This window comes from Procambarus clarkii, chromosome 11 (assembly GCF_040958095.1).
Source record: "Procambarus clarkii isolate CNS0578487 chromosome 11, FALCON_Pclarkii_2.0, whole genome shotgun sequence".
Taxonomy (NCBI): domain Eukaryota; kingdom Metazoa; phylum Arthropoda; class Malacostraca; order Decapoda; family Cambaridae; genus Procambarus; species Procambarus clarkii.
The window spans coordinates 47,576,773-47,599,272 of NC_091160.1; the positions used below are offsets into that span (position 1 = coordinate 47,576,773).

The 22,500-nt window shown below is 59.3% G+C and overlaps 1 protein-coding gene across 1 annotated transcript in view; it reads left to right on the forward strand.

Annotated features, from left to right (window-relative positions):
• The window catches only part of LOC123758407 (probable sodium/potassium/calcium exchanger CG1090), a gene marked incomplete at its 5' end in the record, with an annotated part of 157,381 nt that overhangs the window by 59,437 nt on the left and 75,444 nt on the right, over window positions 1–22,500 (forward strand). Inside the window, 1 exon segment of the mRNA XM_069323107.1 lies at window positions 16,116–16,318. Within this exon segment, the coding sequence (XP_069179208.1) occupies window positions 16,116–16,318 (203 nt within the window).

Below are 22,500 nucleotides of genomic sequence, written 5' to 3' on the forward strand. Positions count from 1 at the left end.
GTTCAGTGTTCTTGTCAACATGTCCTCTTGTTCAGTGTTCATGTCAACATGTCCTCTTGTTCAGTGTTCATGTCAACATGTCCTCTTGTTCAGTGTTTATGTCAACATGTCCTCTTGTTCAGTGTTCATGTCAACATGTCCTCTTGTTCAGTGTTCATGTCAACATGTCCTCTTGTTCAGTGTTCATGTCAACATGTCCTCTTGTTCAGTGTTCATGTCAACATGACCTCTTGTTCAGTGTTCATGTCAACATGTCCTCATGTTCAGTGTTCATGTCAACATGTCCTCATGTTCAGTGTTCTAGTCAACATGTCCTCATGTTCTGTTGATGTCAACATGTCCTCATGTTCAGTGTTCATGTCAACATGTCCTCATGTTCTGTTGATGTCAACATGTCCTCATGTTCTGTTCATGTCAACATGTCCTCTTGTTCTGTTCATGCCAACATGTCCTCATGTTCAGTGTTCATGTCAACATGACCTCTTGTTCAGTGTTCATGTCAACATGTCCTCATGTTCAGTGTTCATGTCAACATGACCTCTTGCCAGCCTGGTCAATTAAGTACTTTAACTCTCTCATACTTCCTGTCTTCCCTCCCACCAAGTTTCTGGAACAAGTCTCCTTGGGAACTTTTGTAACGTTTCTAAGTTTTCTTGAACTTTTTAAGGTGAGGGGGGGGGGGGGGGGGGGGACATCGTCTGGGCCGGGAACAATGGGATTGGTATCTTGGTCAGGGGTTGGGAGTCGAACTTCAGCTCCTGGTTCTGCCTCTATAGACTGACTGGTTCAACTGTGTTTGTTTATTGTGATTCACGTAGGTTATCTTGAGGTTATCTTGAGATGATTTCGGGGCTTTTTAGTGTCCCCGCGGCCCGGTCCTCGACCAGGCCTCCACCCCCAGAAAGCAGCCCGTGACAGCTGACTAACACCCAGGTACCTATTGTACTGCTAGGTAACAGGGGCATAGGGTGAAAGAAGCTCTGCCCATTGTTTCTCGCCGGCGCCTGGGATCGAACCCAGGACCACAGGATCACAAGTCCAGTGTGCTGTCCGCTCGGTGAAGGGAAGGAATGGTGACCAACCACTTAGACTGTCGGGGATTGAGCGCCGACCTGCATTAAGTGAGCGAGATTGTAAAGCTAATACAGAGGTTTAACGAGCGTTTGTTTATAAAGTGTCACTGACGACACTGTTGATAAATACGTGTGTTTATCACTGTTGACTCTACAAGCTTTACTCTTCATGTTGGACGTGCGTGTTGCTGGTGTGTGTGGTCGAGGCTGTTACAGTCCCCGGCGGTGCTCTCCTCATGCTCAGTACTGTACTGTGTGCTCGTCACCTGTTGGAGGTGCGTGTTGCTGGTGTGTGTGGTCGAGGCTGTTACAGTCCCTGGCGGTGCTCTCCTGATGCTCAGTACTGTACTGTGTGCTGGTCACCTAGTTGTACACGTTGGGGTTGAGCTTCGGCTCCTTGGTCCCGCCTCTCAACCATCAGTCACCTGAGGTTCCTGAAGTGGTGATGGTGGTGGTGGGCCAGGTTGGTGTGGTAGTGGGCCAGGTGGTGGTGGTGATGGGCCAGGCTGGGTTGGTGGTGGTGGGGGGCCAGGTTGGGGTGGTGGTGGTGGGCCAGGCTGGGGTGGTGGTGGTGGTGGGCCAGGTTGGGGTGGTGGTGGTGGGCCAGGCTGGGGTGGTGGTGGTGGTGGGCCAGGCTGGGGTGGTGGTGGTGGTGGGCCAGGCTGGGGTGGTGGTGGTGGTGGGCCAGGTTGGGGTGGTGGTGGTGGGCCAGGTTGGGGTGGTGGTGGTGGTGGGCCAGGCTGGGGTGGTGGTGGTGGTGGTGGTGGACCAGGTTGGGGTGGTGGTGGTGGTGGGGGACCAGGTTGACGTGGTAGTGGTGGTGGTGGGGGACCAGGTTGGGGTGGTGGTGGTGGGCCAGGTTGGGGTGGTAGTGGTGGGGGACCAGGTTGGGGTGGTAGTGGTAGTGGTGGGCCAGGTTGGGGTGGTAGTGGTGGGCCAGGTTGGGGTGGTAGTGGTAGTGGGGGACCAGGTTGGGGTGGTAGTGGTGGTGGGCCAGGTTGGGGTGGTAGTGGTGGGGGACCAGGTTGGGGTGGTAGTGGTGGTGGTGGGCCAGGTTGGGGTGGTAGTGGTGGGCCAGGTTGGGGTGGTAGTGGTAGTGGGGGACCAGGTTGGGGTGGTGGTGGTGGTGGGCCAGGTTGGGGTGGTGGTTGTGGTGGTGGGGGACCAGGTTGAGGTGGTAGTGGTGGTGGTGGTGGTGGGCCAGGTTGGGGTGGTGGTGGTGGGGGACCAGGTTGGGGGGGTGGTGGTGGTGGTGGGGGACCAGGTTGAGGTGGTAGTGGTGGTGGTGGTGGTGGGCCAGGTTGGGGTGGTGGTGGTGGTGGTGGTGGGCCAGGTTGGGGTGGTGGTGGTGGTGGTGGTGGGCCAGGTTGGGGTGGTGGTGGTGGGGGACCAGGTTGGGGGGGTGGTGGTGGTGGTGGGGGACCAGGTTGAGGTGGTTGTGGTGGTGGTGGTGGTGGGCCAGGTTGGGGTAGTGGTGGTGGTGGTGGTGGGCCAGGTTGGGGTGGTGGTGGTGGGCCAGGTTGGGGTGGTGGTGGTGGGCCAGGTTGGGGTGGTGGTGGTGGGGGACCAGGTTGGGGGGGTGGTGGTGGTGGTGGGGGACCAGGTTGAGGTGGTAGTGGTGGTGGTGGTGGTGGGCCAGGTTGGGGTAGTGGTGGTGGTGGACCAGGTTGGGGGGGTGGTGGTGGTGGTGGTGGGCCAGGTTGGGGTGGTGGTGGTGGGGGACCAGGTTGGGGGGGTGGTGGTGGTGGTGGGGGACCAGGTTGAGGTGGTAGTGGTGGTGGTGGGCCAGGTTGGGGTGGTGGTGGTGGTGGTGGTGGGCCAGGCTGGGGTGGTGGTGGTGGTGGTGGGCCAGGTTGGGGTGGTGGTGGTGGTGGTGGTGGTGGGCCAGGTTGGGGTGGTGGTGGTGGTGGTGGGCCAGGTTGGGGTGGTGGTGGTGGTGGTGGTGGTGGTGGTGGTGGTGGGCCAGGTTGGGGTGGTGGTGGTGGTGGTGGTGGTGGTGGTGGTGGTGGTGGACCAGGTTGGGGTGGTGGTGGTGGTGGTGGACCAGGTTGGGGTGGTGGTGGTGGTGGGGGACCAGGTTGGGGTGGTGGTGGTGGTGGTGGTGGTGGGGGACCAGGTTGGGGGGTGGTGGTGGTGGTGGTGGTGGTGGGGGACCAGGTTGGGGGGTGGTGGTGGTGGTGGTGGGGGACCAGGTTGGGGGGTGGTGGTGGTGGTGGTGGTGGTGGTGGACCAGGTTGGGGGGTGGTGGTGGTGGTGGGGGACCAGGTTGGGGTGGTGGTGGTGGTGGACCAGGTTGGGGGGTGGTGGTGGTGGTGGGGGACCAGGTTGGGGTGGTGGTGGTGGTGGGGGACCAGGTTGGGGTGGTGGTGGTGGTGGTGGTGGTGGTGGACCAGGTTGGGGGGGGGGGGGGGTGGTGGTGGTGGTGGTGGTGGGGGACCAGGTTGGGGGGTGGTGGTGGTGGTGGACCAGGTTGGGGGGTGGTGGTGGTGGTGGTGGTGGTGGTGGTGGTGGTGGGCCAGGTTGGAGTGGTGGTGGGCCAGGTTGGGGGGTGGTGGTGGTAGTGGTGGTGGTGGTGGTGGGCCAGGTTGGGGTGGTGGTGGTGGTGGTGGTGGTGGTGGACCAGGTTGGGGGGTGGTGGTGGTGGGGGACCAGGTTGAGGTGGTGGTGGTGGTGGTGGTGGACCAGGTTGGGGGGTGGTGGTGGTGGTGGTGGTGGTGGACCAGGTTGGGGGGGGGGTGGTGGTGGGGGACCAGGTTGAGGTGGTGGTGGTGGTGGTGGTGGACCAGGTTGGGGGGTGGTGGTGGTGGTGGTGGTGGACCAGGTTGGGGGGGGGTGGTGGTGGGGGACCAGGTTGAGGTGGTGGTGATGGTGGTGGGCCAGGTTGGGGTGGTGGTGGTGGGCCAGGTTGGGGTGGTGGTGGTGGTGGTGGACCAGGTTGGGGGGTGGTGGTGGTAGTGGTGGTGGTGGACCAGGTTGGGGGGGTGGTGGTGGGGGACCAGGTTGAGGTGGTGGTGGTGGTGGTGGGCCAGGTTGGGGTGGTGGTGGTGGGGGACCAGGTTGGGGTGGTGGTGGTGGTGGTGGGCCAGGTTGGGGTGGTGGTGGTGGTGGTGGGCCAGGTTGGGGTGGTGGTGGTGGTGGTGGGCCAGGTTGGGGTGGTGGTGGTGGTGGTGGGGGACCAGGTTGGGGTGGTGGTGGTGGTGGGCCAGGTTGGGGTGGTGGTGGTGGTGGTGGGGGACCAGGTTGGGGTGGTGGTGGTGGTGGGCCAGGTTGGGGTGATGGTGGTGGTGGTGGTGGTGGGGGACCAGGTTGGGGTGGTGGTGGTGGTGGGCCAGGTTGGGGTGGTTGTGGGAACCGACCTGTGAGATTTATATTTATTTAATTTATATGAATATATATAGAATTTATATTTACGTTAATTTATATACTTCGATAGCAATTTGTATGATGTTAAGTGGACTGTATTTCTGCAATAATCTCAATCTCACAAATCGATCCTCTACACATTAGGGGGGTTTATATTAATTAAATTATATATATGCAGCCAATCAAACTACAGTATTAGACTTCATACATTGAAAAGGTTCCTTATCTTATTTGTACAGCAAGCTTTAGTCCACCAGGTATAACTAGGTTGTAGACGCCACATTTTCCCTCTTTGAGGTAGCTTCCATCACCCTGGTAACTGATGCACAAAGCATATGCTTCCTCGTCTTAACCTGTTAAAAGGGCGCTAGCTGTAAAGCCAGATACCTATATATGACAAGCTATGTCAGAGAAAATACTGTACATGGAACAATGAAGACCTGGCTTAATTACCTTTAGTATGAGGCGATTTCGTGATCTAACTGGATCACCCTACCCAATGACATTAATGGCCACTAATGATAGATAATGGGTTTCGGAAAGACACTTAACTTGAATTTGTTGACAGCGTGTTGATAATGGTACACCTTTGGTTTCCATAACACTTCGTCCAAGTAAAATTAACAGGAGCCGTATTTGCTCCCGTGTGCCTCTGGTCTAGTATAAACAATGGCTGCCCTCCTTCCCCCCTGACACCTGGCCTACATTGTCCAGATGTCAATAAGTGATAGAAGGGACACATTTACTCTACTTTAATATTGATAATTAAGTTAATTTATATGAGATGTTTTTATAATGGTAAAGTCCAAAGACTAATGTATTTAAGAATAATTCCCACCATAATAGGTGGTGAATATAATAGTATGTGGTGATGATATCCCGTTTTCTTTAGACGGTAATTCCACTACAAGTTACGTTTTCTATGGGTAACTTGTTTATACAATACAGCTATTATCTGTATGATTATTAAATGGTGTCGGATTTTCCGACAGTGGTGGTGGTGGACCAGGTTGGGGTGGTGGTGGTGGGCCAGGTTGGGGTGGTGGTGGTGGGCCAGGTTGGGGTGGTGGTGGTGGTGGTGGTGGGCCAGGCTGGGGTGGTGGTGGTGGACCAGGTTGGGGTGGTGGTGGTGGGCCAGGTTGGGGTGGTGGTGGTGGTGGTGGGCCAGGCTGGGGTGGTGGTGGTGGTGGTGGGCCAGGCTGGGGTGGTGGTGGTGGGCCAGGCTGGGGTGGTGGTGGTGGGCCAGGCTGGGGTGGTGGTGGTGGGCCAGGTTGGGGTGGTGGTGGTGGTGGTGGGCCAGGTTGGGGTGGTGGTGGTGGGCCAGGCTGGGGTGGTGGTGGTGGTGGTGGTGGGCCAGGCTGGGGTGGTGGTTGTGGAAGGGGACACCGTGCAGGGGAACACGTCACATAACCTCCTGGTATCGACACCTGCAACTGGAGCCGTTGAGGGCGAGCACTTCCCTCCCCAGACACCCCTCATGGGGACACGAGGGGGACTCACTCACGGGGACATGGGGGGAGGGGGGGGGCTCGCTCACGGGGACACGGGGGGGGGGGCTCGCTCACGGGGACACGAGGGGGACTCGATCACGGGGACACGGGGACACGAGGGGGACTCGCTCACGGGGACACGGGGGGACTCGCTCACGGGGACACGAGGGGGACTCGCTCACGGGGACACGAGGGGGACTCGCTCACGGGGACACGGGGGGGACTCGCTCACGGGGACACGGGGGACTCGCTCACGGGGACACGAGGGGGACTCGCTCACATGGACACGAGGGGGGACTCACGGGGACACGAGGGGGACTCGCTGACGGGGACACGAGGGGGACTCGCTGATGGGGACACGAGGGGGACTCGCTGACGGGGACACGAGGGGGACTCGCTGACGGGGACACGAGGGGGACTCGCTGACGGGGACACGAGGGGGACTCGCTGACGGGGACACGAGGGGGACTCGCTGACGGGGACACGAGGGGGACTCGCTGACAGGGACACGAGGGGGACTCGCTGACGGGGACACGAGGGGGACTCGCTGACAGGGACACGAGGGGAACTCGCTGACGGGGACACGAGGGGAACTCGCTGACGGGGACACGAGGGGGACTCGCTGACGGGGACACGAGGGGGACTCGCTGACGGGGACACGAGGGGGACTCGCTGACGGGGACACGAGGGGGACTCGCTGACGGGGACACGAGGGGGACTCGCTGACGGGGACACGAGGGGGACTCGCTGACGGGGACACGAGGGGGACTCGCTGACGGGGACACGAGGGGGACTCGCTGACGGGGACACGAGGGGGACTCGCTGACGGGGACACGAGGGGGACTCGCTGACGGGGACACGGGGGGGTGCTCGCTCACGGGGACACGGGGGGGGGGCTCGCTCACGGGGACACGTGGGGGGGCTCGCTCACGGGGACACGGGGGGGGGGGCTCGCTCACGGGGACACGGGGGGGGCTCGCTCACGGGGACACGGGGGGGGGGGCTCGCTCACGGGGACACGGGGGGGGGGGCTCGCTCACGGGGACACGGGGGGGGGGCTCGCTCACGGGGACACGAGGGGGACTCGCTCACGGGGACACGGGGGGGACTCGCTCACGGGGACACGAGGGGGACTCGCTCACGGGGACACGAGGGGGACTCGCTCACGGGGACACGGGGGGGGACTCGCTCACGGGGACACGAGGGGGACTCGCTCACGGGGACACGGGGGGACTCGCTCACGGGGACACAGGGGGGACTCACTCACGGGGACACAGGGGACTCGCTCACGGGGACACAGGGGACTCGCTCACGGGGACACAGGGGACTCGCTCACGGGGACACGAGGGGGACTCGCTCACGGGGACACGGGGGGGACTCGCTGACGGGGACACGAGGGGGACTCGCTCACGGGGACACGGGGGGACTCGCTCACGGGGGGACTCGCTCACGGGGACACGGGGGGGGGGACTCGCTCACGGGAACACGGGGGGGACTCGCTCACGGGGACACGGGGGGGACTCACTCACGGGGACACAGGGGACTCGCTCACGGGGACACGAGGGGGACTCGCTCACGGGGACACGAGGGGGACTCGCTCACATGGACACGAGGGGGGACTCACGGGGACACGAGGGGGACTCGCTGACGGGGACACGAGGGGGACTCGCTGACGGGGACACGAGGGGGACTCGCTGACGGGGACACGAGGGGGACTCGCTGACGGGGACACGAGGGGGACTCGCTGACGGGGACACGAGGGGGACTCGCTGACGGGGACACGAGGGGGACTCGCTGACGGGGACACGAGGGGGACTCGCTGACGGGGACACGAGGGGGACTCGCTGACGGGGACACGAGGGGGACTCGCTGACGGGGACACGAGGGGGACTCGCTGACGGGGACACGAGGGGGACTCGCTGACGGGGACACGAGGGGGACTCGCTGACGGGGACACGAGGGGGACTCGCTGACGGGGACACGAGGGGGACTCGCTGACGGGGACACGAGGGGGACTCGCTGACGGGGACACGAGGGGGACTCGCTGACGGGGACACGAGGGGGACTCGCTGACGGGGACACGAGGGGGACTCGCTGACGGGGACACGAGGGGGACTCGCTGACGGGGACACGAGGGGGGACTCGCTGACGGGGACACGAGGGGGACTCGCTGACGGGGACACGAGGGGGACTCGCTGACGGGGACACGAGGGGGACTCGCTGACGGGGACACGAGGGGGACTCGCTGACGGGGACACGAGGGGGACTCGCTGACGGGGACACGAGGGGGACTCGCTGACGGGGACACGAGGGGGACTCGCTGACGGGGACACGAGGGGGACTCGCTGACGGGGACACGAGGGGGACTCGCTGACGGGGACACGAGGGGGACTCGCTGACGGGGACACGAGGGGGACTCGCTGACGGGGACACGAGGGGGACTCGCTGACGGGGACACGAGGGGGACTCGCTGACGGGGACACGAGGGGGACTCGCTGACGGGGACACGAGGGGGACTCGCTGACGGGGACACGAGGGGGACTCGCTGACGGGGACACGAGGGGGACTCGCTGACGGGGACACGAGGGGGACTCGCTGACGGGGACACGAGGGGGACTCGCTGACGGGGACACGAGGGGGACTCGCTGACGGGGACACGAGGGGGACTCGCTGACGGGGACACGAGGGGGACTCGCTGACGGGGACACGAGGGGGACTCGCTGACGGGGACACGAGGGGGACTCGCTGACGGGGACACGAGGGGGACTCGCTGACGGGGACACGAGGGGGACTCGCTGACGGGGACACGAGGGGGACTCGCTGACGGGGACACGAGGGGGACTCGCTGACGGGGACACGAGGGGGACTCGCTGACGGGGACACGAGGGGGACTCGCTGACGGGGACACGAGGGGGACTCGCTGACGGGGACACGAGGGGGACTCGCTGACGGGGACACGAGGGGGACTCGCTGACGGGGACACGAGGGGGACTCGCTGACGGGGACACGAGGGGGACTCGCTGACGGGGACACGAGGGGGACTCGCTGACGGGGACACGAGGGGGACTCGCTGACGGGGACACGAGGGGGACTCGCTGACGGGGACCACGAGGGGGACTCGCTGACGGGGACACGAGGGGGACTCGCTGACGGGGACACGAGGGGGACTCGCTGACGGGGACACGAGGGGGAGACTCGCTCACGGGGACACGAGGGGGAGACTCGCTCACGGGGACACGAGGGGGAGACTCGCTGACGGGGACACGAGGGGGAGACTCGCTGACGGGGACACGAGGGGGGACTCGCTGACGGGGACACGAGGGGGGGACTCGCTGACGGGGACACGAGGGGGGACTCGCTGACGGGGACACGAGGGGGGGACTCGCTGACGGGGACACGAGGGGGGGACTCGCTGACGGGGACACGAGGGGGGGACTCGCTGACGGGGACACGAGGGGGGACTCGCTGACGGGGACACGAGGGGGGGACTCGCTGACGGGGACACGAGGGGGGACTCGCTGACGGGGACACGAGGGGGGACTCGCTGACGGGGACACGAGGGGGGGACTCGCTGACGGGACACGAGGGGGGGACTCGCTGACGGGGACACGAGGGGGGGACTCGCTGACGGGGACACGAGGGGGGACTCGCTGACGGGGACACGAGGGGGGGACTCGCTGACGGGGGACACGAGGGGGGGAACTCGCTGACGGGGACACGAGGGGGGACTCGCTGACGGGGACACGAGGGTGGGACTCGCTGACGGGGACACGAGGGGGGGACTCGCTGACGGGACACGAGGGGGGGACTCGCTGACGGGGACACGAGGGGGGGACTCGCTGACGGGGACACGAGGGGGGGACTCGCTGACGGGGACACGAGGGGGGACTCGCTGACGGGGACACGAGGGGGGGACTCGCTGACGGGGACACGAGGGGGACTCGCTGACGGGGACACGAGGGGGACTCGCTGACGGGGACACGAGGGGGACTTCGCTGACGGGGACACGAGGGGGACTCGCTGACGGGGACACGAGGGGGACTCGCTGACGGGGACACGAGGGGGACTCGCTGACGGGGACACGAGGGGGACTCGCTGACGGGGACACGAGGGGGACTCGCTGACGGGGACACGAGGGGGACTCGCTGACGGGGACACGAGGGGGACTCGCTGACGGGGACACGAGGGGGACTCGCTGACGGGGACCACGAGGGGGACTCGCTGACGGGGACACGAGGGGGACTCGCTGACGGGGACACGAGGGGGACTCGCTGACGGGGACACGAGGGGGACTCGCTGACGGGGACACGAGGGGGACTCGCTGACGGGGACACGAGGGGGACTCGCTGACGGGGACACGAGGGGGACTCGCTGACGGGGACACGAGGGGGACTCGCTGACGGGGACACGAGGGGGACTCGCTGACGGGGACACGAGGGGGACTCGCTGACGGGGACACGAGGGGGACTCGCTGACGGGGACACGAGGGGGACTCGCTGACGGGGACACGAGGGGGACTCGCTGACGGGGACACGAGGGGGACTCGCTGACGGGGGACACGAGGGGGACTCGCTGACGGGGACACGAGGGGGACTCGCTGACGGGGACACGAGGGGGACTCGCTGACGGGGACACGAGGGGGACTCGCTGACGGGGACACGAGGGGGACTCGCTGACGGGGACACGAGGGGGACTCGCTGACGGGGACACGAGGGGGACTCGCTGACGGGGACACGAGGGGGACTCGCTCACGGGGACACGAGGGGGACTCGCTCACGGGGACACGAGGGGGACTCGCTCACGGGGACACGAGGGGACTCGCTCACGGGGACACGAGGGGGACTCGCTCACGGGGACACGAAGGGGACTCGCTCACGGGGACACGAAGGGGACTCGCTCACGGGGACACGAAGGGGACTCGCTCACGGGGACACGAAGGGGACTCGCTCACGGGGACACGAAGGGGACTCGCTCACGGGGACATGAAGGGGACTCGCTCACGGGGATACGAAGGGGACTCGCTCACGGGGACACGGGGGGACTCACGGGGACTCGCTCACGGGGACACGAGGGGGGACTCACGGGGACACGAGGGGGACTCACGGGGACACGAGGGGGGACTCACGGGGACACGAGGGGTACTCGCTCACGGGGACACGAGGGGGACTCGCTGACGGGGACACGAGGGGGACTCGCTGACGGGGACACGAGGGGGGACTCGCTGACGGGGACACGAGGGGGACTCGCTGACGGGGACACGAGGGGGACTCGCTGACGGGGACACGAGGGGGACTCGCTGACGGGGACACGAGGGGGACTCGCTGACGGGGACACGAGGGGGACTCGCTGACGGGGACACGAGGGGGACTCGCTGACGGGGACACGAGGGGGACTCGCTGACGGGGACACGAGGGGGACTCGCTGACGGGGACACGAGGGGGACTCGCTGACGGGGACACGAGGGGGACTCGCTGACGGGGACACGAGTGGGACTCGCTGACGGGGACACGAGGGGGACTCGCTGACGGGGACACGAGGGGGACTCGCTGACGGGGACACGGGGGGGGGACTCGCTGACGGGGACACGGGGGGGGGCTCGCTCACGGGGACACGGGGGGGGGGCTCGCTCACGGGGACACGGGGGGGGGGCTCGCTCACGGGGACACGAGGGGGACTCACTCACGGGGACACGGGGGGGGGCTCGCTCACGGGGACACGGGGGGGGGGGGCTCGCTCACGGGGACACGAGGGGGACTCGCTCACGGGGACACGAGGGGGACTCGCTCACGGGGACACGAGGGGGACTCGCTCACGGGGACACGAGGGGGACTCGCTCACGGGGACACGGGGGGGACTCGCTCACGGGGACACGAGGGGGACTCGCTCACGGGGACACGGGGGGGACTCGCTCACGAGGGGACTCGCTCACGGGGACACGGGGGGGGGGGACTCGCTCACGGGGACACGGGGGGGGGACTCGCTCACGGGGACACGGGGGGGACTCAATCACGGGGACACAGGGGACTCGCTCACGGGGACACGAGGGGGACTCGCTGACGGGGACACGAAGGGGACTCGCTCACGGGGACACGAAGGGGACTCGCTCACGGGGACACGAAGGGGACTCGCTCACGGGGACACGAAGGGGACTCGCTCACGGGGACTCGCTCACGGGGACACGAGGGGGACTCACGGGGACACGAGGGGGACTCACGGGGACACGAGGGGGACTCACGGGGACACGAGGGGGACTCACGGGGACACGAGGGGGACTCACGGGGACACGAGGGGGACTCACGGGGACACGAGGGGGACTCACGGGGACACGAGGGGGACTCACGGGGACACGAGGGGGACTCACGGGGACACGAGGGGGACTCGCTGACGGGGACACGGGGGGGGCTCGCTCACGGGGACACGGGGTGGGGCTCGCTCACGGGGACACGGGGTGGGGCTCGCTCACGGGGACACGAGGGGGACTCACTCACGGGGACACGGGGGGGGGGGGCTCGCTCACGGGGACACAGGGGGGGGCTCGCTCACGGGGACACGGGGGGACTCGCTCACGGGGACACAGGGGGGGGGGCTCGCTCACGGGGACACGAGGGGGACTCGCTCACGGGGACACGGGGGGACTCGCTCACGGGGACACGAGGGGGACTCGCTCACGGGGACACGGGGGGGACTCGCTCACGGGGACACGAGGGGGACTCGCTCACGGGGACACGAGGGGGACTCGCTCACAGGGACACGGGGGGACTCGCTCACGGGGGGACTCGCTCACGGGGACACGGGGGGGGGGGACTCGCTCACGGGGACACGGGGGGGACTCGCTCACGGGGACACGGGGGGGACTCACTCACGGGGACACGAGGGGGACTCGCTCACGGGGACACGAGGGGGACTCGCTCACGGGGACACGAGGGGGACTCGCTCACGGGGACACGGGGGGACTCGCTCACGGGGACACGAGGGGGACTCGCTCACGGGGACACGGGGGGGACTCGCTCACGAGGGGACTCGCTCACGGGGACACGGGGGGGGACTCGCTCACGGGGACACGGGGGGGGACTCGCTCACGGGGACACGGGGGGGACTCAATCACGGGGACACAGTGGACTCGCTCACGGGGACACGAGGGGGACTCGCTGACGGGGACACGAAGGGGACTCGCTCACGGGGACACGAAGGGGACTCGCTCACGGGGACACGAAGGGGACTCGCTCACGGGGACACGAAGGGGACTCGCTCACGGGGACACGGGGGGACTCACGGGGACTCGCTCACGGGGACACGAGGGGGACTCACGGGGACACGAGGGGGACTCACGGGGACACGAGGGGGACTCACGGGGACACGAGGGGGACTCACGGGGACACGAGGGGGACTCGCTGACGGGGACACGGGGGGGGGGGCTCGCTCACGGGGACACGGGGTGGGGCTCGCTCACGGGGACACGAGGGGGACTCACTCACGGGGACACGGGGGGGGGGGGCTCGCTCACGGGGACACAGGGGGGGGCTCGCTCACGGGGACACGAGGGGGACTCGCTCACGGGGACACGGGGGGACTCGCTCACGGGGACACAGGGGGGGGGGCTCGCTCACGGGGACACGGGGGGGACTCGCTCACGGGGACACGAGGGGGACTCGCTCACGGGGACACGGGGGGGACTCGCTCACGGGGGGACTCGCTCACGGGGACACGGGGGGGGGACTCGCTCACGGGGACACGGGGGGGGACTCGCTCACGGGGACACGGGGGGGACTCACTCACGGGGACACAGGGGACTCGCTCACGGGGACACGAGGGGGACTCGCTCACGGGGACACGAGGGGGACTCGCTCACATGGACACGAGGGGGGACTCACGGGGACACGAGGGGGGACTCGCTGACGGGGACACGAGGGGGACTCGCTGACGGGGACACGAGGGGGACTCGCTGACGGGGACACGAGGGGGACTCGCTGACGGGGACACGAGGGGGACTCGCTGACGGGGACACGAGGGGGACTCGCTGACGGGGACACGAGGGGGACTCGCTGACGGGGACACGAGGGGGACTCGCTGACGGGGACACGAGGGGGACTCGCTGACGGGGACACGAGGGGGACTCGCTGACGGGGACACGAAGGGGACTCGCTCACTGGGACACGAAGGGGACTCACTCACGGGGACACGAAGGGGACTCGCTCACGGGGACACGAAGGGGACTCGCTCACGGGGACACGGGGGGACTCACGGGGACTCGCTCACGGGGACACGAGGGGGACTCACGGGGACACGAGGGGGACTCACGGGGACACGAGGGGGACTCACGGGGACACGAGGGGGACTCCCTCACGGGGACACGAGGGGGACTCACGGGGACACCGGGGGACTCACTCACGGGGACACCGGGGGACTCACGGGGACACGGGGGACTCACTCGCGGGGACACGGGGGACTCACTCACGGGGACACGAGGGGACTCACTCACGGGGACACGGGGGACTCGCTCACGGGGACACGGGGGACTCACTCACGGGGACACGGGGGGACTCACTCACGGGGACACGTGGGGACTCACTCACGGGGACACGGGGGGACTCACGGGGACACGTGGGGACTCACTCACGGGGACACGTGGGGACTCACTCACGGGGACACGGGGGGACTCACTCACGGGGACACGGGGGGACTCACTTACGGGGACACGGGGGGACTCACTCACGGGGACACGGGGGACTCACTCACGGGGACACGGGGGACTCACTCACGGGGACACGGGGGACTCACTCACGGGGATACGGGGGACTCACTCACGGGGACACGGGGGACTCACTCACGGGGACACGGGGGACTCACTCACGGGGACACGGGGGACTCACTCACGGGGACACGGGGGACTCACTCACGGGGGCACTGTTGAGAGACAACAGCAGGGAGTGCCAGAACTATCAGGATAAAGCGGCAATCAGTTACGTCTATATTGCCCCTGGAAGGGATCAGGTTTATGATCTGGGATGGGACAAGGGGGGGGGGAATAGTGCCCAACCTCTTAGACGGTTGGGGATTGAACGCCGACCTGCAGGAAGCAAGGTCGTCTGCTCCTGTACCCACCTGTGTGTAAAACTAGTAGGGTAAGGCTTACCATGAGCTATGGGAAGGGAAAGCTCTCAGCCAGCTAACAGGAGTCAGCAGTCGTCTGCTCCTGTACCCACCTGTGTGTAAAACTAGTAGGGTAAGGCTTACCATGAGCTATGGGAAGGGAAAGCTCTCAGCCAGCTAACAGGAGTCAGCAGTCGTCTGCTCCTGTTGGGTGGTAGATTGTAGTAGGGGTAGTTGGTGGTGGTAGGTGTGGTTGGGGAGGTGTTTGGTAGTGTGGGGCTGGTTGCTGGGTGGATGAGTTACTGGGAGGGGATTGGTGGTAGAGGGAGTTGAATGGCAGTAGTGTGCTGGGATGTGGTCACTGCCTGACAGGAGAGGTAATCAATACGACTGAACAGTTGGTTATTCATGACCATTTTGTACTTATCTGACGAAGGTGTGGGGGGAAATAGGTCATCATAGGTAACGTATATAATAAGTTACATAATAGGTTACTATTATATATAACAAGCTGCCCCTTGTATCCGATGCGCCCCATAACCACACAAATATTGTGTACAATATTGGACAAGCGTCATTTTTGGGTATTTTTTCTACCCAAAAGCCAAAGAATCTTAGGGAGAAGAGCGTCAGTTTTGCGATGCTTTTAATATGAGTAGAGCGTGGTAATGTTGACGTTGTGGTCCACTGCGTCCAAAGTGCGGTACATTAAGCGTGAAAACAAAGCCGTGTGCCCCCGAGGTAACTTTCCCTACAACCACCTTTTGCAGGGTGACTAGTGGTCTGGTGGGGACAGTCATAGGGGGGTGCAGATCATCCTGCACCCCCCAGGATGTAGGGGGGGTTAGTGGTGTGGGTGGTTAGTGGTGTAGGGGGGGTTAGTGGTGTAGGTGGTTAGTGGTGTAGGTGGTTAGTGGTGTAGGTGGTTAGTGATGTAGGTAGTTAGTGGTGAAGGTGGTTAATAGTAAAGACAGAGTATAGTGAAGATCTTCACCACCATCACCCTAGCTAGTATTAAGACAAAAACCAATACAAACATGTCAGGTGTTAATACAGGCACAGTAAATCACCCTTCCATCCCCTCCCTTCCCTTCCACAGCGCTTCACCTGACGGAGGACGTTGCCGGGGCCACCTTCATGGCAGCCGGGTCGTCGGCGCCGGAGCTGGCAACCTCGGTCATCGCCGTCTTCGTCGCCAAGGTAATGTCACCTCTGCCTCAAGTGTTCTCTAAGTCAACTTTGGCTCTCACCAGACATTTACTGAGGCGTCGTAAGGGGGTCTTACCTGAGGCTGGGATTTGTGTACAGTTTCTTAGAGCAGTGGTTTAGGGTGTGTGTGGTTTAGGGTGTGTGTGGGTTAGGGTGTGTGTGGTTTAGGGTGTGTGTGGTTTAGGGTGTGTGGTTTAGGGTGTGTGGTTTAGGGTGTGTGTGTGTGTGTGTGTGGTTTAGGGTGTGTGTGGTTTAGGGTGTGTGGTTTAGGGTGTGTGTGGTTTAGGGTGTGTGTGGTTTAGGGTGTGTGTGTGGTTTAGGGTGTGTGGTTTAGGGTGTGTGTGTGGTTTAGGGTGTGTGTGGTTTAGGGAGTGTGTGGTTTAGGGTGTGTGTGTGGTTTAGGGTGTGTGTGGTTTAGGGTGTGTGTGGTTTAGGGTGTGTGTGGTTTAGGGTGTGTGTGGTTTAGGGTGTGTGTGGTTTAGGGTGTGTGTGGTTTAGGGTGTGTGTGGTTTAGGGTGTGTGTGGTTTAGGGAGTGTGTGGTTTAGGGTGTGGTTTAGGGTGTGGGGTTTAGGGTGTGTGTGGTTTAGGGTGTGTGTGGTTTAGGGAGTGTGTGGTTTAGGGTGTGTGGTTTAGGGTGTGTGTGGTTTAGGGTGTGGTTTAGGGTGTGTGTGGTTTAGGGTGTGTGTGGTTTAGGGAGTGTGTGGTTTAGGGTGTGTGGTTTAGGGTGTGTGTGGTTTAGGGTGTGTGTGGTTTAGGGTGTGTGTGGTTTAGGGAGTGTGTGGTTTAGGGAGTGTGTGGTTTAGGGTGTGGGGTTTAGGGTGTGTGTGGTTTAGGGGGTGTGTGGTTTAGGGAGTGTGTGGTTTAGGGTGTGGTTTAGGGTGTGGGGTTTAGGGAGTGTGTGGTTTAGGGTGTGGTTTAGGGTGTGTGTGGTTTAGGGTGTGTGTGGTTTAGGGTGTGTGTGGTTTAGGGAGTGTGTGGTTTAGGGTGTGTGTGGTTTAGGGTGTGTGTGGTTTAGGGTGTGTGTGGTTTAGGGTGTGTGGTTTAGGGTGTGGTTTAGGGTGTGTGTGGTTTAGGGTGTGTGTGGTTTAGGGTGTGTGTGGTTTAGGGAGTGTGTGGTTTAGGGTGTGTGTGGTTTAGGGTGTGTGTGGTTTAGGGTGTGTGGTTTAGGGTGTGGTTTAGGGTGTGTGTGGTTTAGGGTGTGTGTGGTTTAGGGTGTGGTTTAGGGTGTGGGGTTTAGGGAGTGTGTGGTTTAGGGTGTGTGGTTTAGGGTGTGTGTGGTTTAGGGTGTGTGTGGTTTAGGGTGTGTGTGGTTTAGGGTGTGTGTGGTTTAGGGTGTGTGTGGTTTAGGGTGTGTGTGGTTTAGGGTGTGTGTGGTTTAGGGTGTGTGTGGTTTAGGGTGTGTGTGGTTTAGGGTGTGTGTGGTTTAGGGTGTGTGTGGTTTAGGGTGTGTGTGGTTTAGGGTGTGTTTGGTTTAGGGTGTGGTTTAGGGTGTGTGTGGTTTAGGGGGTGTGTGGTTTAGGGTGTGTGTGGTTTAGGGTGTGTGTGGTTTAGGGTGTGTGTGTGGTTTAGGGTGTGTGTGGTTTAGGGTGTGTGGTTTAGGGTGTGGTTTAGGGTGTGTGTGGTTTAGGGTGTGTGTGGTTTAGGGTGTGGTTTAGGGTGTGTGTGGTTTAGGGTGTGTGGTTTAGGGTGTGTGTGGTTTAGGGTGTGTGTGTGGTTTAGGGTGTGTGTGGTTTAGGGTGTGTGTGGTTTAGGGTGTGTGTGGTTTAGGGTGTATGTGGTTTAGGGTGTGTGTGGTTTAGGGTGTGGTTTAGGGTGTGTGTGGTTTAGGGTGTGTGTGGTTTAGGGTGTGTGTGGTTTAGGGTGTGTGTGGTTTAGGGTGTGTGTGGTTTAGGGTGTGTGTGTGGTTTAGGGTGTGTGTGTGGTTTAGGGTGTGTGTGTGGTTTAGGGTGTGTGTGGTTTAGGGTGTGTGTGGTTTAGGGTGTGTGGTTTAGGGTGTGTGTGGTTTAGGGTGTGTGTGGTTTAGGGTGTGGTTTAGGGTGTGTGTGGTTTAGGGTGTGTGTGGTTTAGGGTGTGTGTGGTTTAGGGTGTGGTTTAGGGTGTGTGTGGTTTAGGGTGTGTGTGGTTTAGGGTGTGTGTGGTTTAGGGTGTGTGTGGTTTAGGGTGTGGTTTAGGGTGTGTGTGGTTTAGGGTGTGTGTGGTTTAGGGTGTGTGTGTGGTTTAGGGTGTGTGTGTGGTTTAGGGTGTGTGTGGTTTAGGGTGTGTGGTTTAGGGTGTGTGGTTTAGGGTGTGTGTGGTTTAGGGTGTGTGGTTTAGGGTGTGTGTGGTTTAGGGTGTGTGGTTTAGGGTGTGTGTGGTTTAGGGAGTGTGTGGTTTAGGGTGTGTGTGTGGTTTAGGGTGTGTGTGGTTTAGGGTGTGTGTGTGGTTTAGGGTGTGTGGTTTAGGGTGTGTGTGGTTTAGGGTGTGTGTGGTTTAGGGAGTGTGTGGTTTAGGGTGTGTGTGGTTTAGGGTGTGTGTGGTTTAGGGTGTGTGTGTGGTTTAGGGTGTGTGTGTGTGGTTTAGGGTGTGTGTGTGTGGTTTAGGGTGTGTGTAGGGTTTAGGGTGTGTAATTACCTAAGTGTAGTTACAAGATGAGAGCTACGCTCGTGGTGTCCCGTCTTCCCAGCACTCTTTGTCATATAACGCTTTGAAACTACTGACGGTCTTGGCCTCCACCACCTTCTCACTTAACTTGTTCCAACTGTCTACCACTCTGTTTGCGAAAGTGAATTTTCTTATATTTCTTCGGCATCTGTGTTTAGCTAGTTTAAATATATGACCTTGTTCTTGAAGTTCCAGGTCTCAGGAAATCTTCCGTATCGATTTTATCAATTCCTGTTACCATTTTGTATGTAGTGATCACATCACCTCTCTTTCTTCTGTCTTCTAGTTTTGGCATATTTAATGCCTCTAACCTCTCCTCGTAGCTCTTGCTCTTCAGTTCTGGGAGCCACTTAGTAGCGTGTCTTTGCACCTTTTCCAGTTTGTTGATGTGCTTCTTAAGATATGGGCACCACACAACCGCTGCATATTCTAGCTTTGGCCTAACAAAAGTCGTGAATAATTTATTTAGTATATCGTCGTCCATGTATTTAAAAGCAATTCTGAAGTTAGAAAGCGTGGCATAGGCTCCTTGCACAATATTCTTTGTGGTCCTCAGGTGATAGTTTTCTATCTAGAACCACCCCTAGATCTCTTTCTTTATCAGAATTCTTTAAAGATTTCTCACATAATATATAGGTTGTGTGGGGTCTATGTTCTCCTATTCCACATTTCATAACATGGCATTTATTAACATTAAATTCCATTTGCCAAGTGGTGCTCCATATACTTATTTTGTCCAGGTCATCTTGAAGGGCATGACAATCATCTAAGTTTCTTATCCTTCCTATTATCTTATCATCAGCAAACATGTTCATATAATTCTGTATACCAACTGGTAGATCATTTATGTAGACAATAAACATCACTGGTGCAAGAACTGAACCCTGTGGTACTCCACTTGTGACATTTCTCCATTCCGATACATTGCCTCTGATTACTGCCCTCATTTTTCTATCGGTCAGAAAATTTATCATCCATGTTAGAAGCTTACCTGTCACCCCTCCAATATTTTCCAGTTTCCAGAACAACCTCTTATGTGGAACTCTGTCGAAAGCCTTTTTTAGGTCCAGATAGATGCAGTCAACCCAACCATCTCTTTCCTGTAAAATCTCTGTTGCTCGATCATAGAAACTGAGTAAATTTGATACACAGGATCTTCCAGATAAAAAACCATACTGTCTGTTTGATATTATATCATTTCTCTCCAGGTGTTCTACCCATTTAGTTTTAATTATTTTTTCCAATGTTTTGACTATTACACTTGTCAATGATACAGGTCTATAATTAAGGGGGTCTTTCCTGCTTCCACTTTTGTAGATTGGAACTATGTTAGCCTTTTTGCACACATCAGCTACAACTCCTGTAAACAGGGATGCCTGAAAAATCAGTTGAAGAGGAATGCTGAGCTCAGGTGCACATTCTCTCAGAACCCATGGTGAAACTCCATCTGGACCAACTGCTTTGTTCTTATTTAGCTCCTTGAACATTTTTTCCACTTCGTCTCTAGACACCTCTATGTGCTCTATGTTGTTCTCTGGAATTCTTATTGTATCTGGTTCCCTGAAGATTTAATTTTGTACAAACACTTTGGAACTTTTCGTTTAATGTTTCACACATTTCCTTTTCATTTTCCGTGAATCTATTTCCCATTTTCAACCTCTGAATATTATCCTTTACCTGCAATTTGTTGTTTACGAATTTATAGAATAGACCTGGTTCTGTTTTACATTTGTCTGCAATTCCTTTTTCAAATTTCTTTCTGCCTCTCTCCTCACTGCCGTGTAGTTGTTTCTCGCATCTTTGTATCGCTGGTATGTTTGGGGGTTCGGCCTCTTCCTGTATTGATTCCATTTTTGTGTCTTTTGGTCTCTGGCCCTCTCGCAATTTCTGTTGAACCAATCCTGTTTCCTAGTTCTGCATCTCTGTTTTGGTATAAATTTTTTTGTGCCTTTATCATATATTTCACAAAACTTGACATACATCTAATTCACTTCCTTGCCTAGCAACAAGTCTGTCCAATTATACTCACTAAATTTTTTTCTAAGGTTGCCATAATGTCCTCTCCTGAAGTCAGGTTTTTCAATTGCTTCAACCTTCTTATTTTCTTCCAGATTATAACGCATTGCATACTTTATTCCCAAAAAGACATGGTCACTTTTACCCAAGGGAGGAAGGTGTGTGTGGTTTAGGGTGTGTGTGTGGTTTAGGGTGTGTGTGGTTTAGGGTGTGTGTGGTTTAGGGTGTGTGTGGTTTAGGGTGTGTGTGGTTTAGGGTGTGTGTGGTTTAGGGTGTGTGTGGTTTAGGGTGTGTGTGGTTTAGGGTGTGTGTGGTTTAGGGTGTGTGTGGTTTAGGGTGTGTGTGGTTTAGGGTGTGTGTGGTTTAGGGTGTGTGTGGTTTAGGGTGTGTGTGGTTTAGGGTGTGTGTGGTTTAGGGTGTGTGTGGTTTAGGGTGTGTGTGGTTTAGGGTGTGTGTGGTTTAGGGAGTGTGTGGTTTAGGGTGTGTGTGGTTTAGGGTGTGTGTGGTGCTCAGGGTGTGAGTGGTGCTCAGGGTGTGTGTGGTGCTCAGGGTGTGTGTGGTGCTCAGGGTGTGTGTGGTGCTCAGGGTGTGTGTGGTGCTCAGGGTGTGAGTGGTGCTCAGGGTGTGTGTGGTGCTCAGGGTGTGTGTGGTGCTCAGGGTGTGTGTGGTGCTCAGGGTGTGTGTGGTGCTCAGGGTGTGTGTGGTGTTCAGGGTGTGTGTGGTGTTCAGGGTGTGTTGTGGGAAAAACCTGCTGAGATTGATATGAGAGGAGACTACCAGGGACTTGTACTGAACTAAATTAAAAATTACTGTCTGCAAATTAATTCAACTAAATCTCTAGCTAGGGTCGTAAATTCTAGCTCCTCTTTTCCTAATGACAGATTGTGGGCTGTAAGGGGCAGGTGGGGTGAATTAGTTGTTAGGTTGATTGAAGATCCACAGTCCACCTGCAGACAAGTATCTCACATTAGCTTGTATTTTATACAAGGATAAGATTTAATAAATTCAGTTATATGACTGAACACTGGCTCTGTTTAAATCAGAGATTTAAACATGTACATAGTCTAGCCTAGCACCATAACTATTAACGGCCAATATATTCTTATACTATAAACAACAGTTTAAATTGTAAAAGTATAATAAATGACTTTAAATGTAGTCTAAGTACTGTTACTAAGTACAAGAAATTATATTCAATTAAATGAACTTATATGATAACTTAAAAAATAACTAAGCAAGCAATTGTTAACTTAATTCATATATTCAAGTATATATGCAATGTATTTATATTCAATTTATATGATTAGGTACAATCAGCCTGACTGAATCTTTACCCACACCATGGACACTTATTAAGTCTTGTTTATTTATCGTGACTGAATCTTTTCTTACACAATGGACACTCATGAGGTCTAGTGCTTGGATAAGATTCTACTGCTGCACTACAATATTAATAAACTTACTGAGATATGAGGCGTTGCCTCGCTTTATAACCGACAGACAGACTTATAGGATATTAAAGTCATACAAGCATACAATTGGCCAATTAATACTCAATAACCTTCAATATACTTCTCTGAAAGCCGGGTGCCTGTCTGACACTGTGCCAGACTGGATA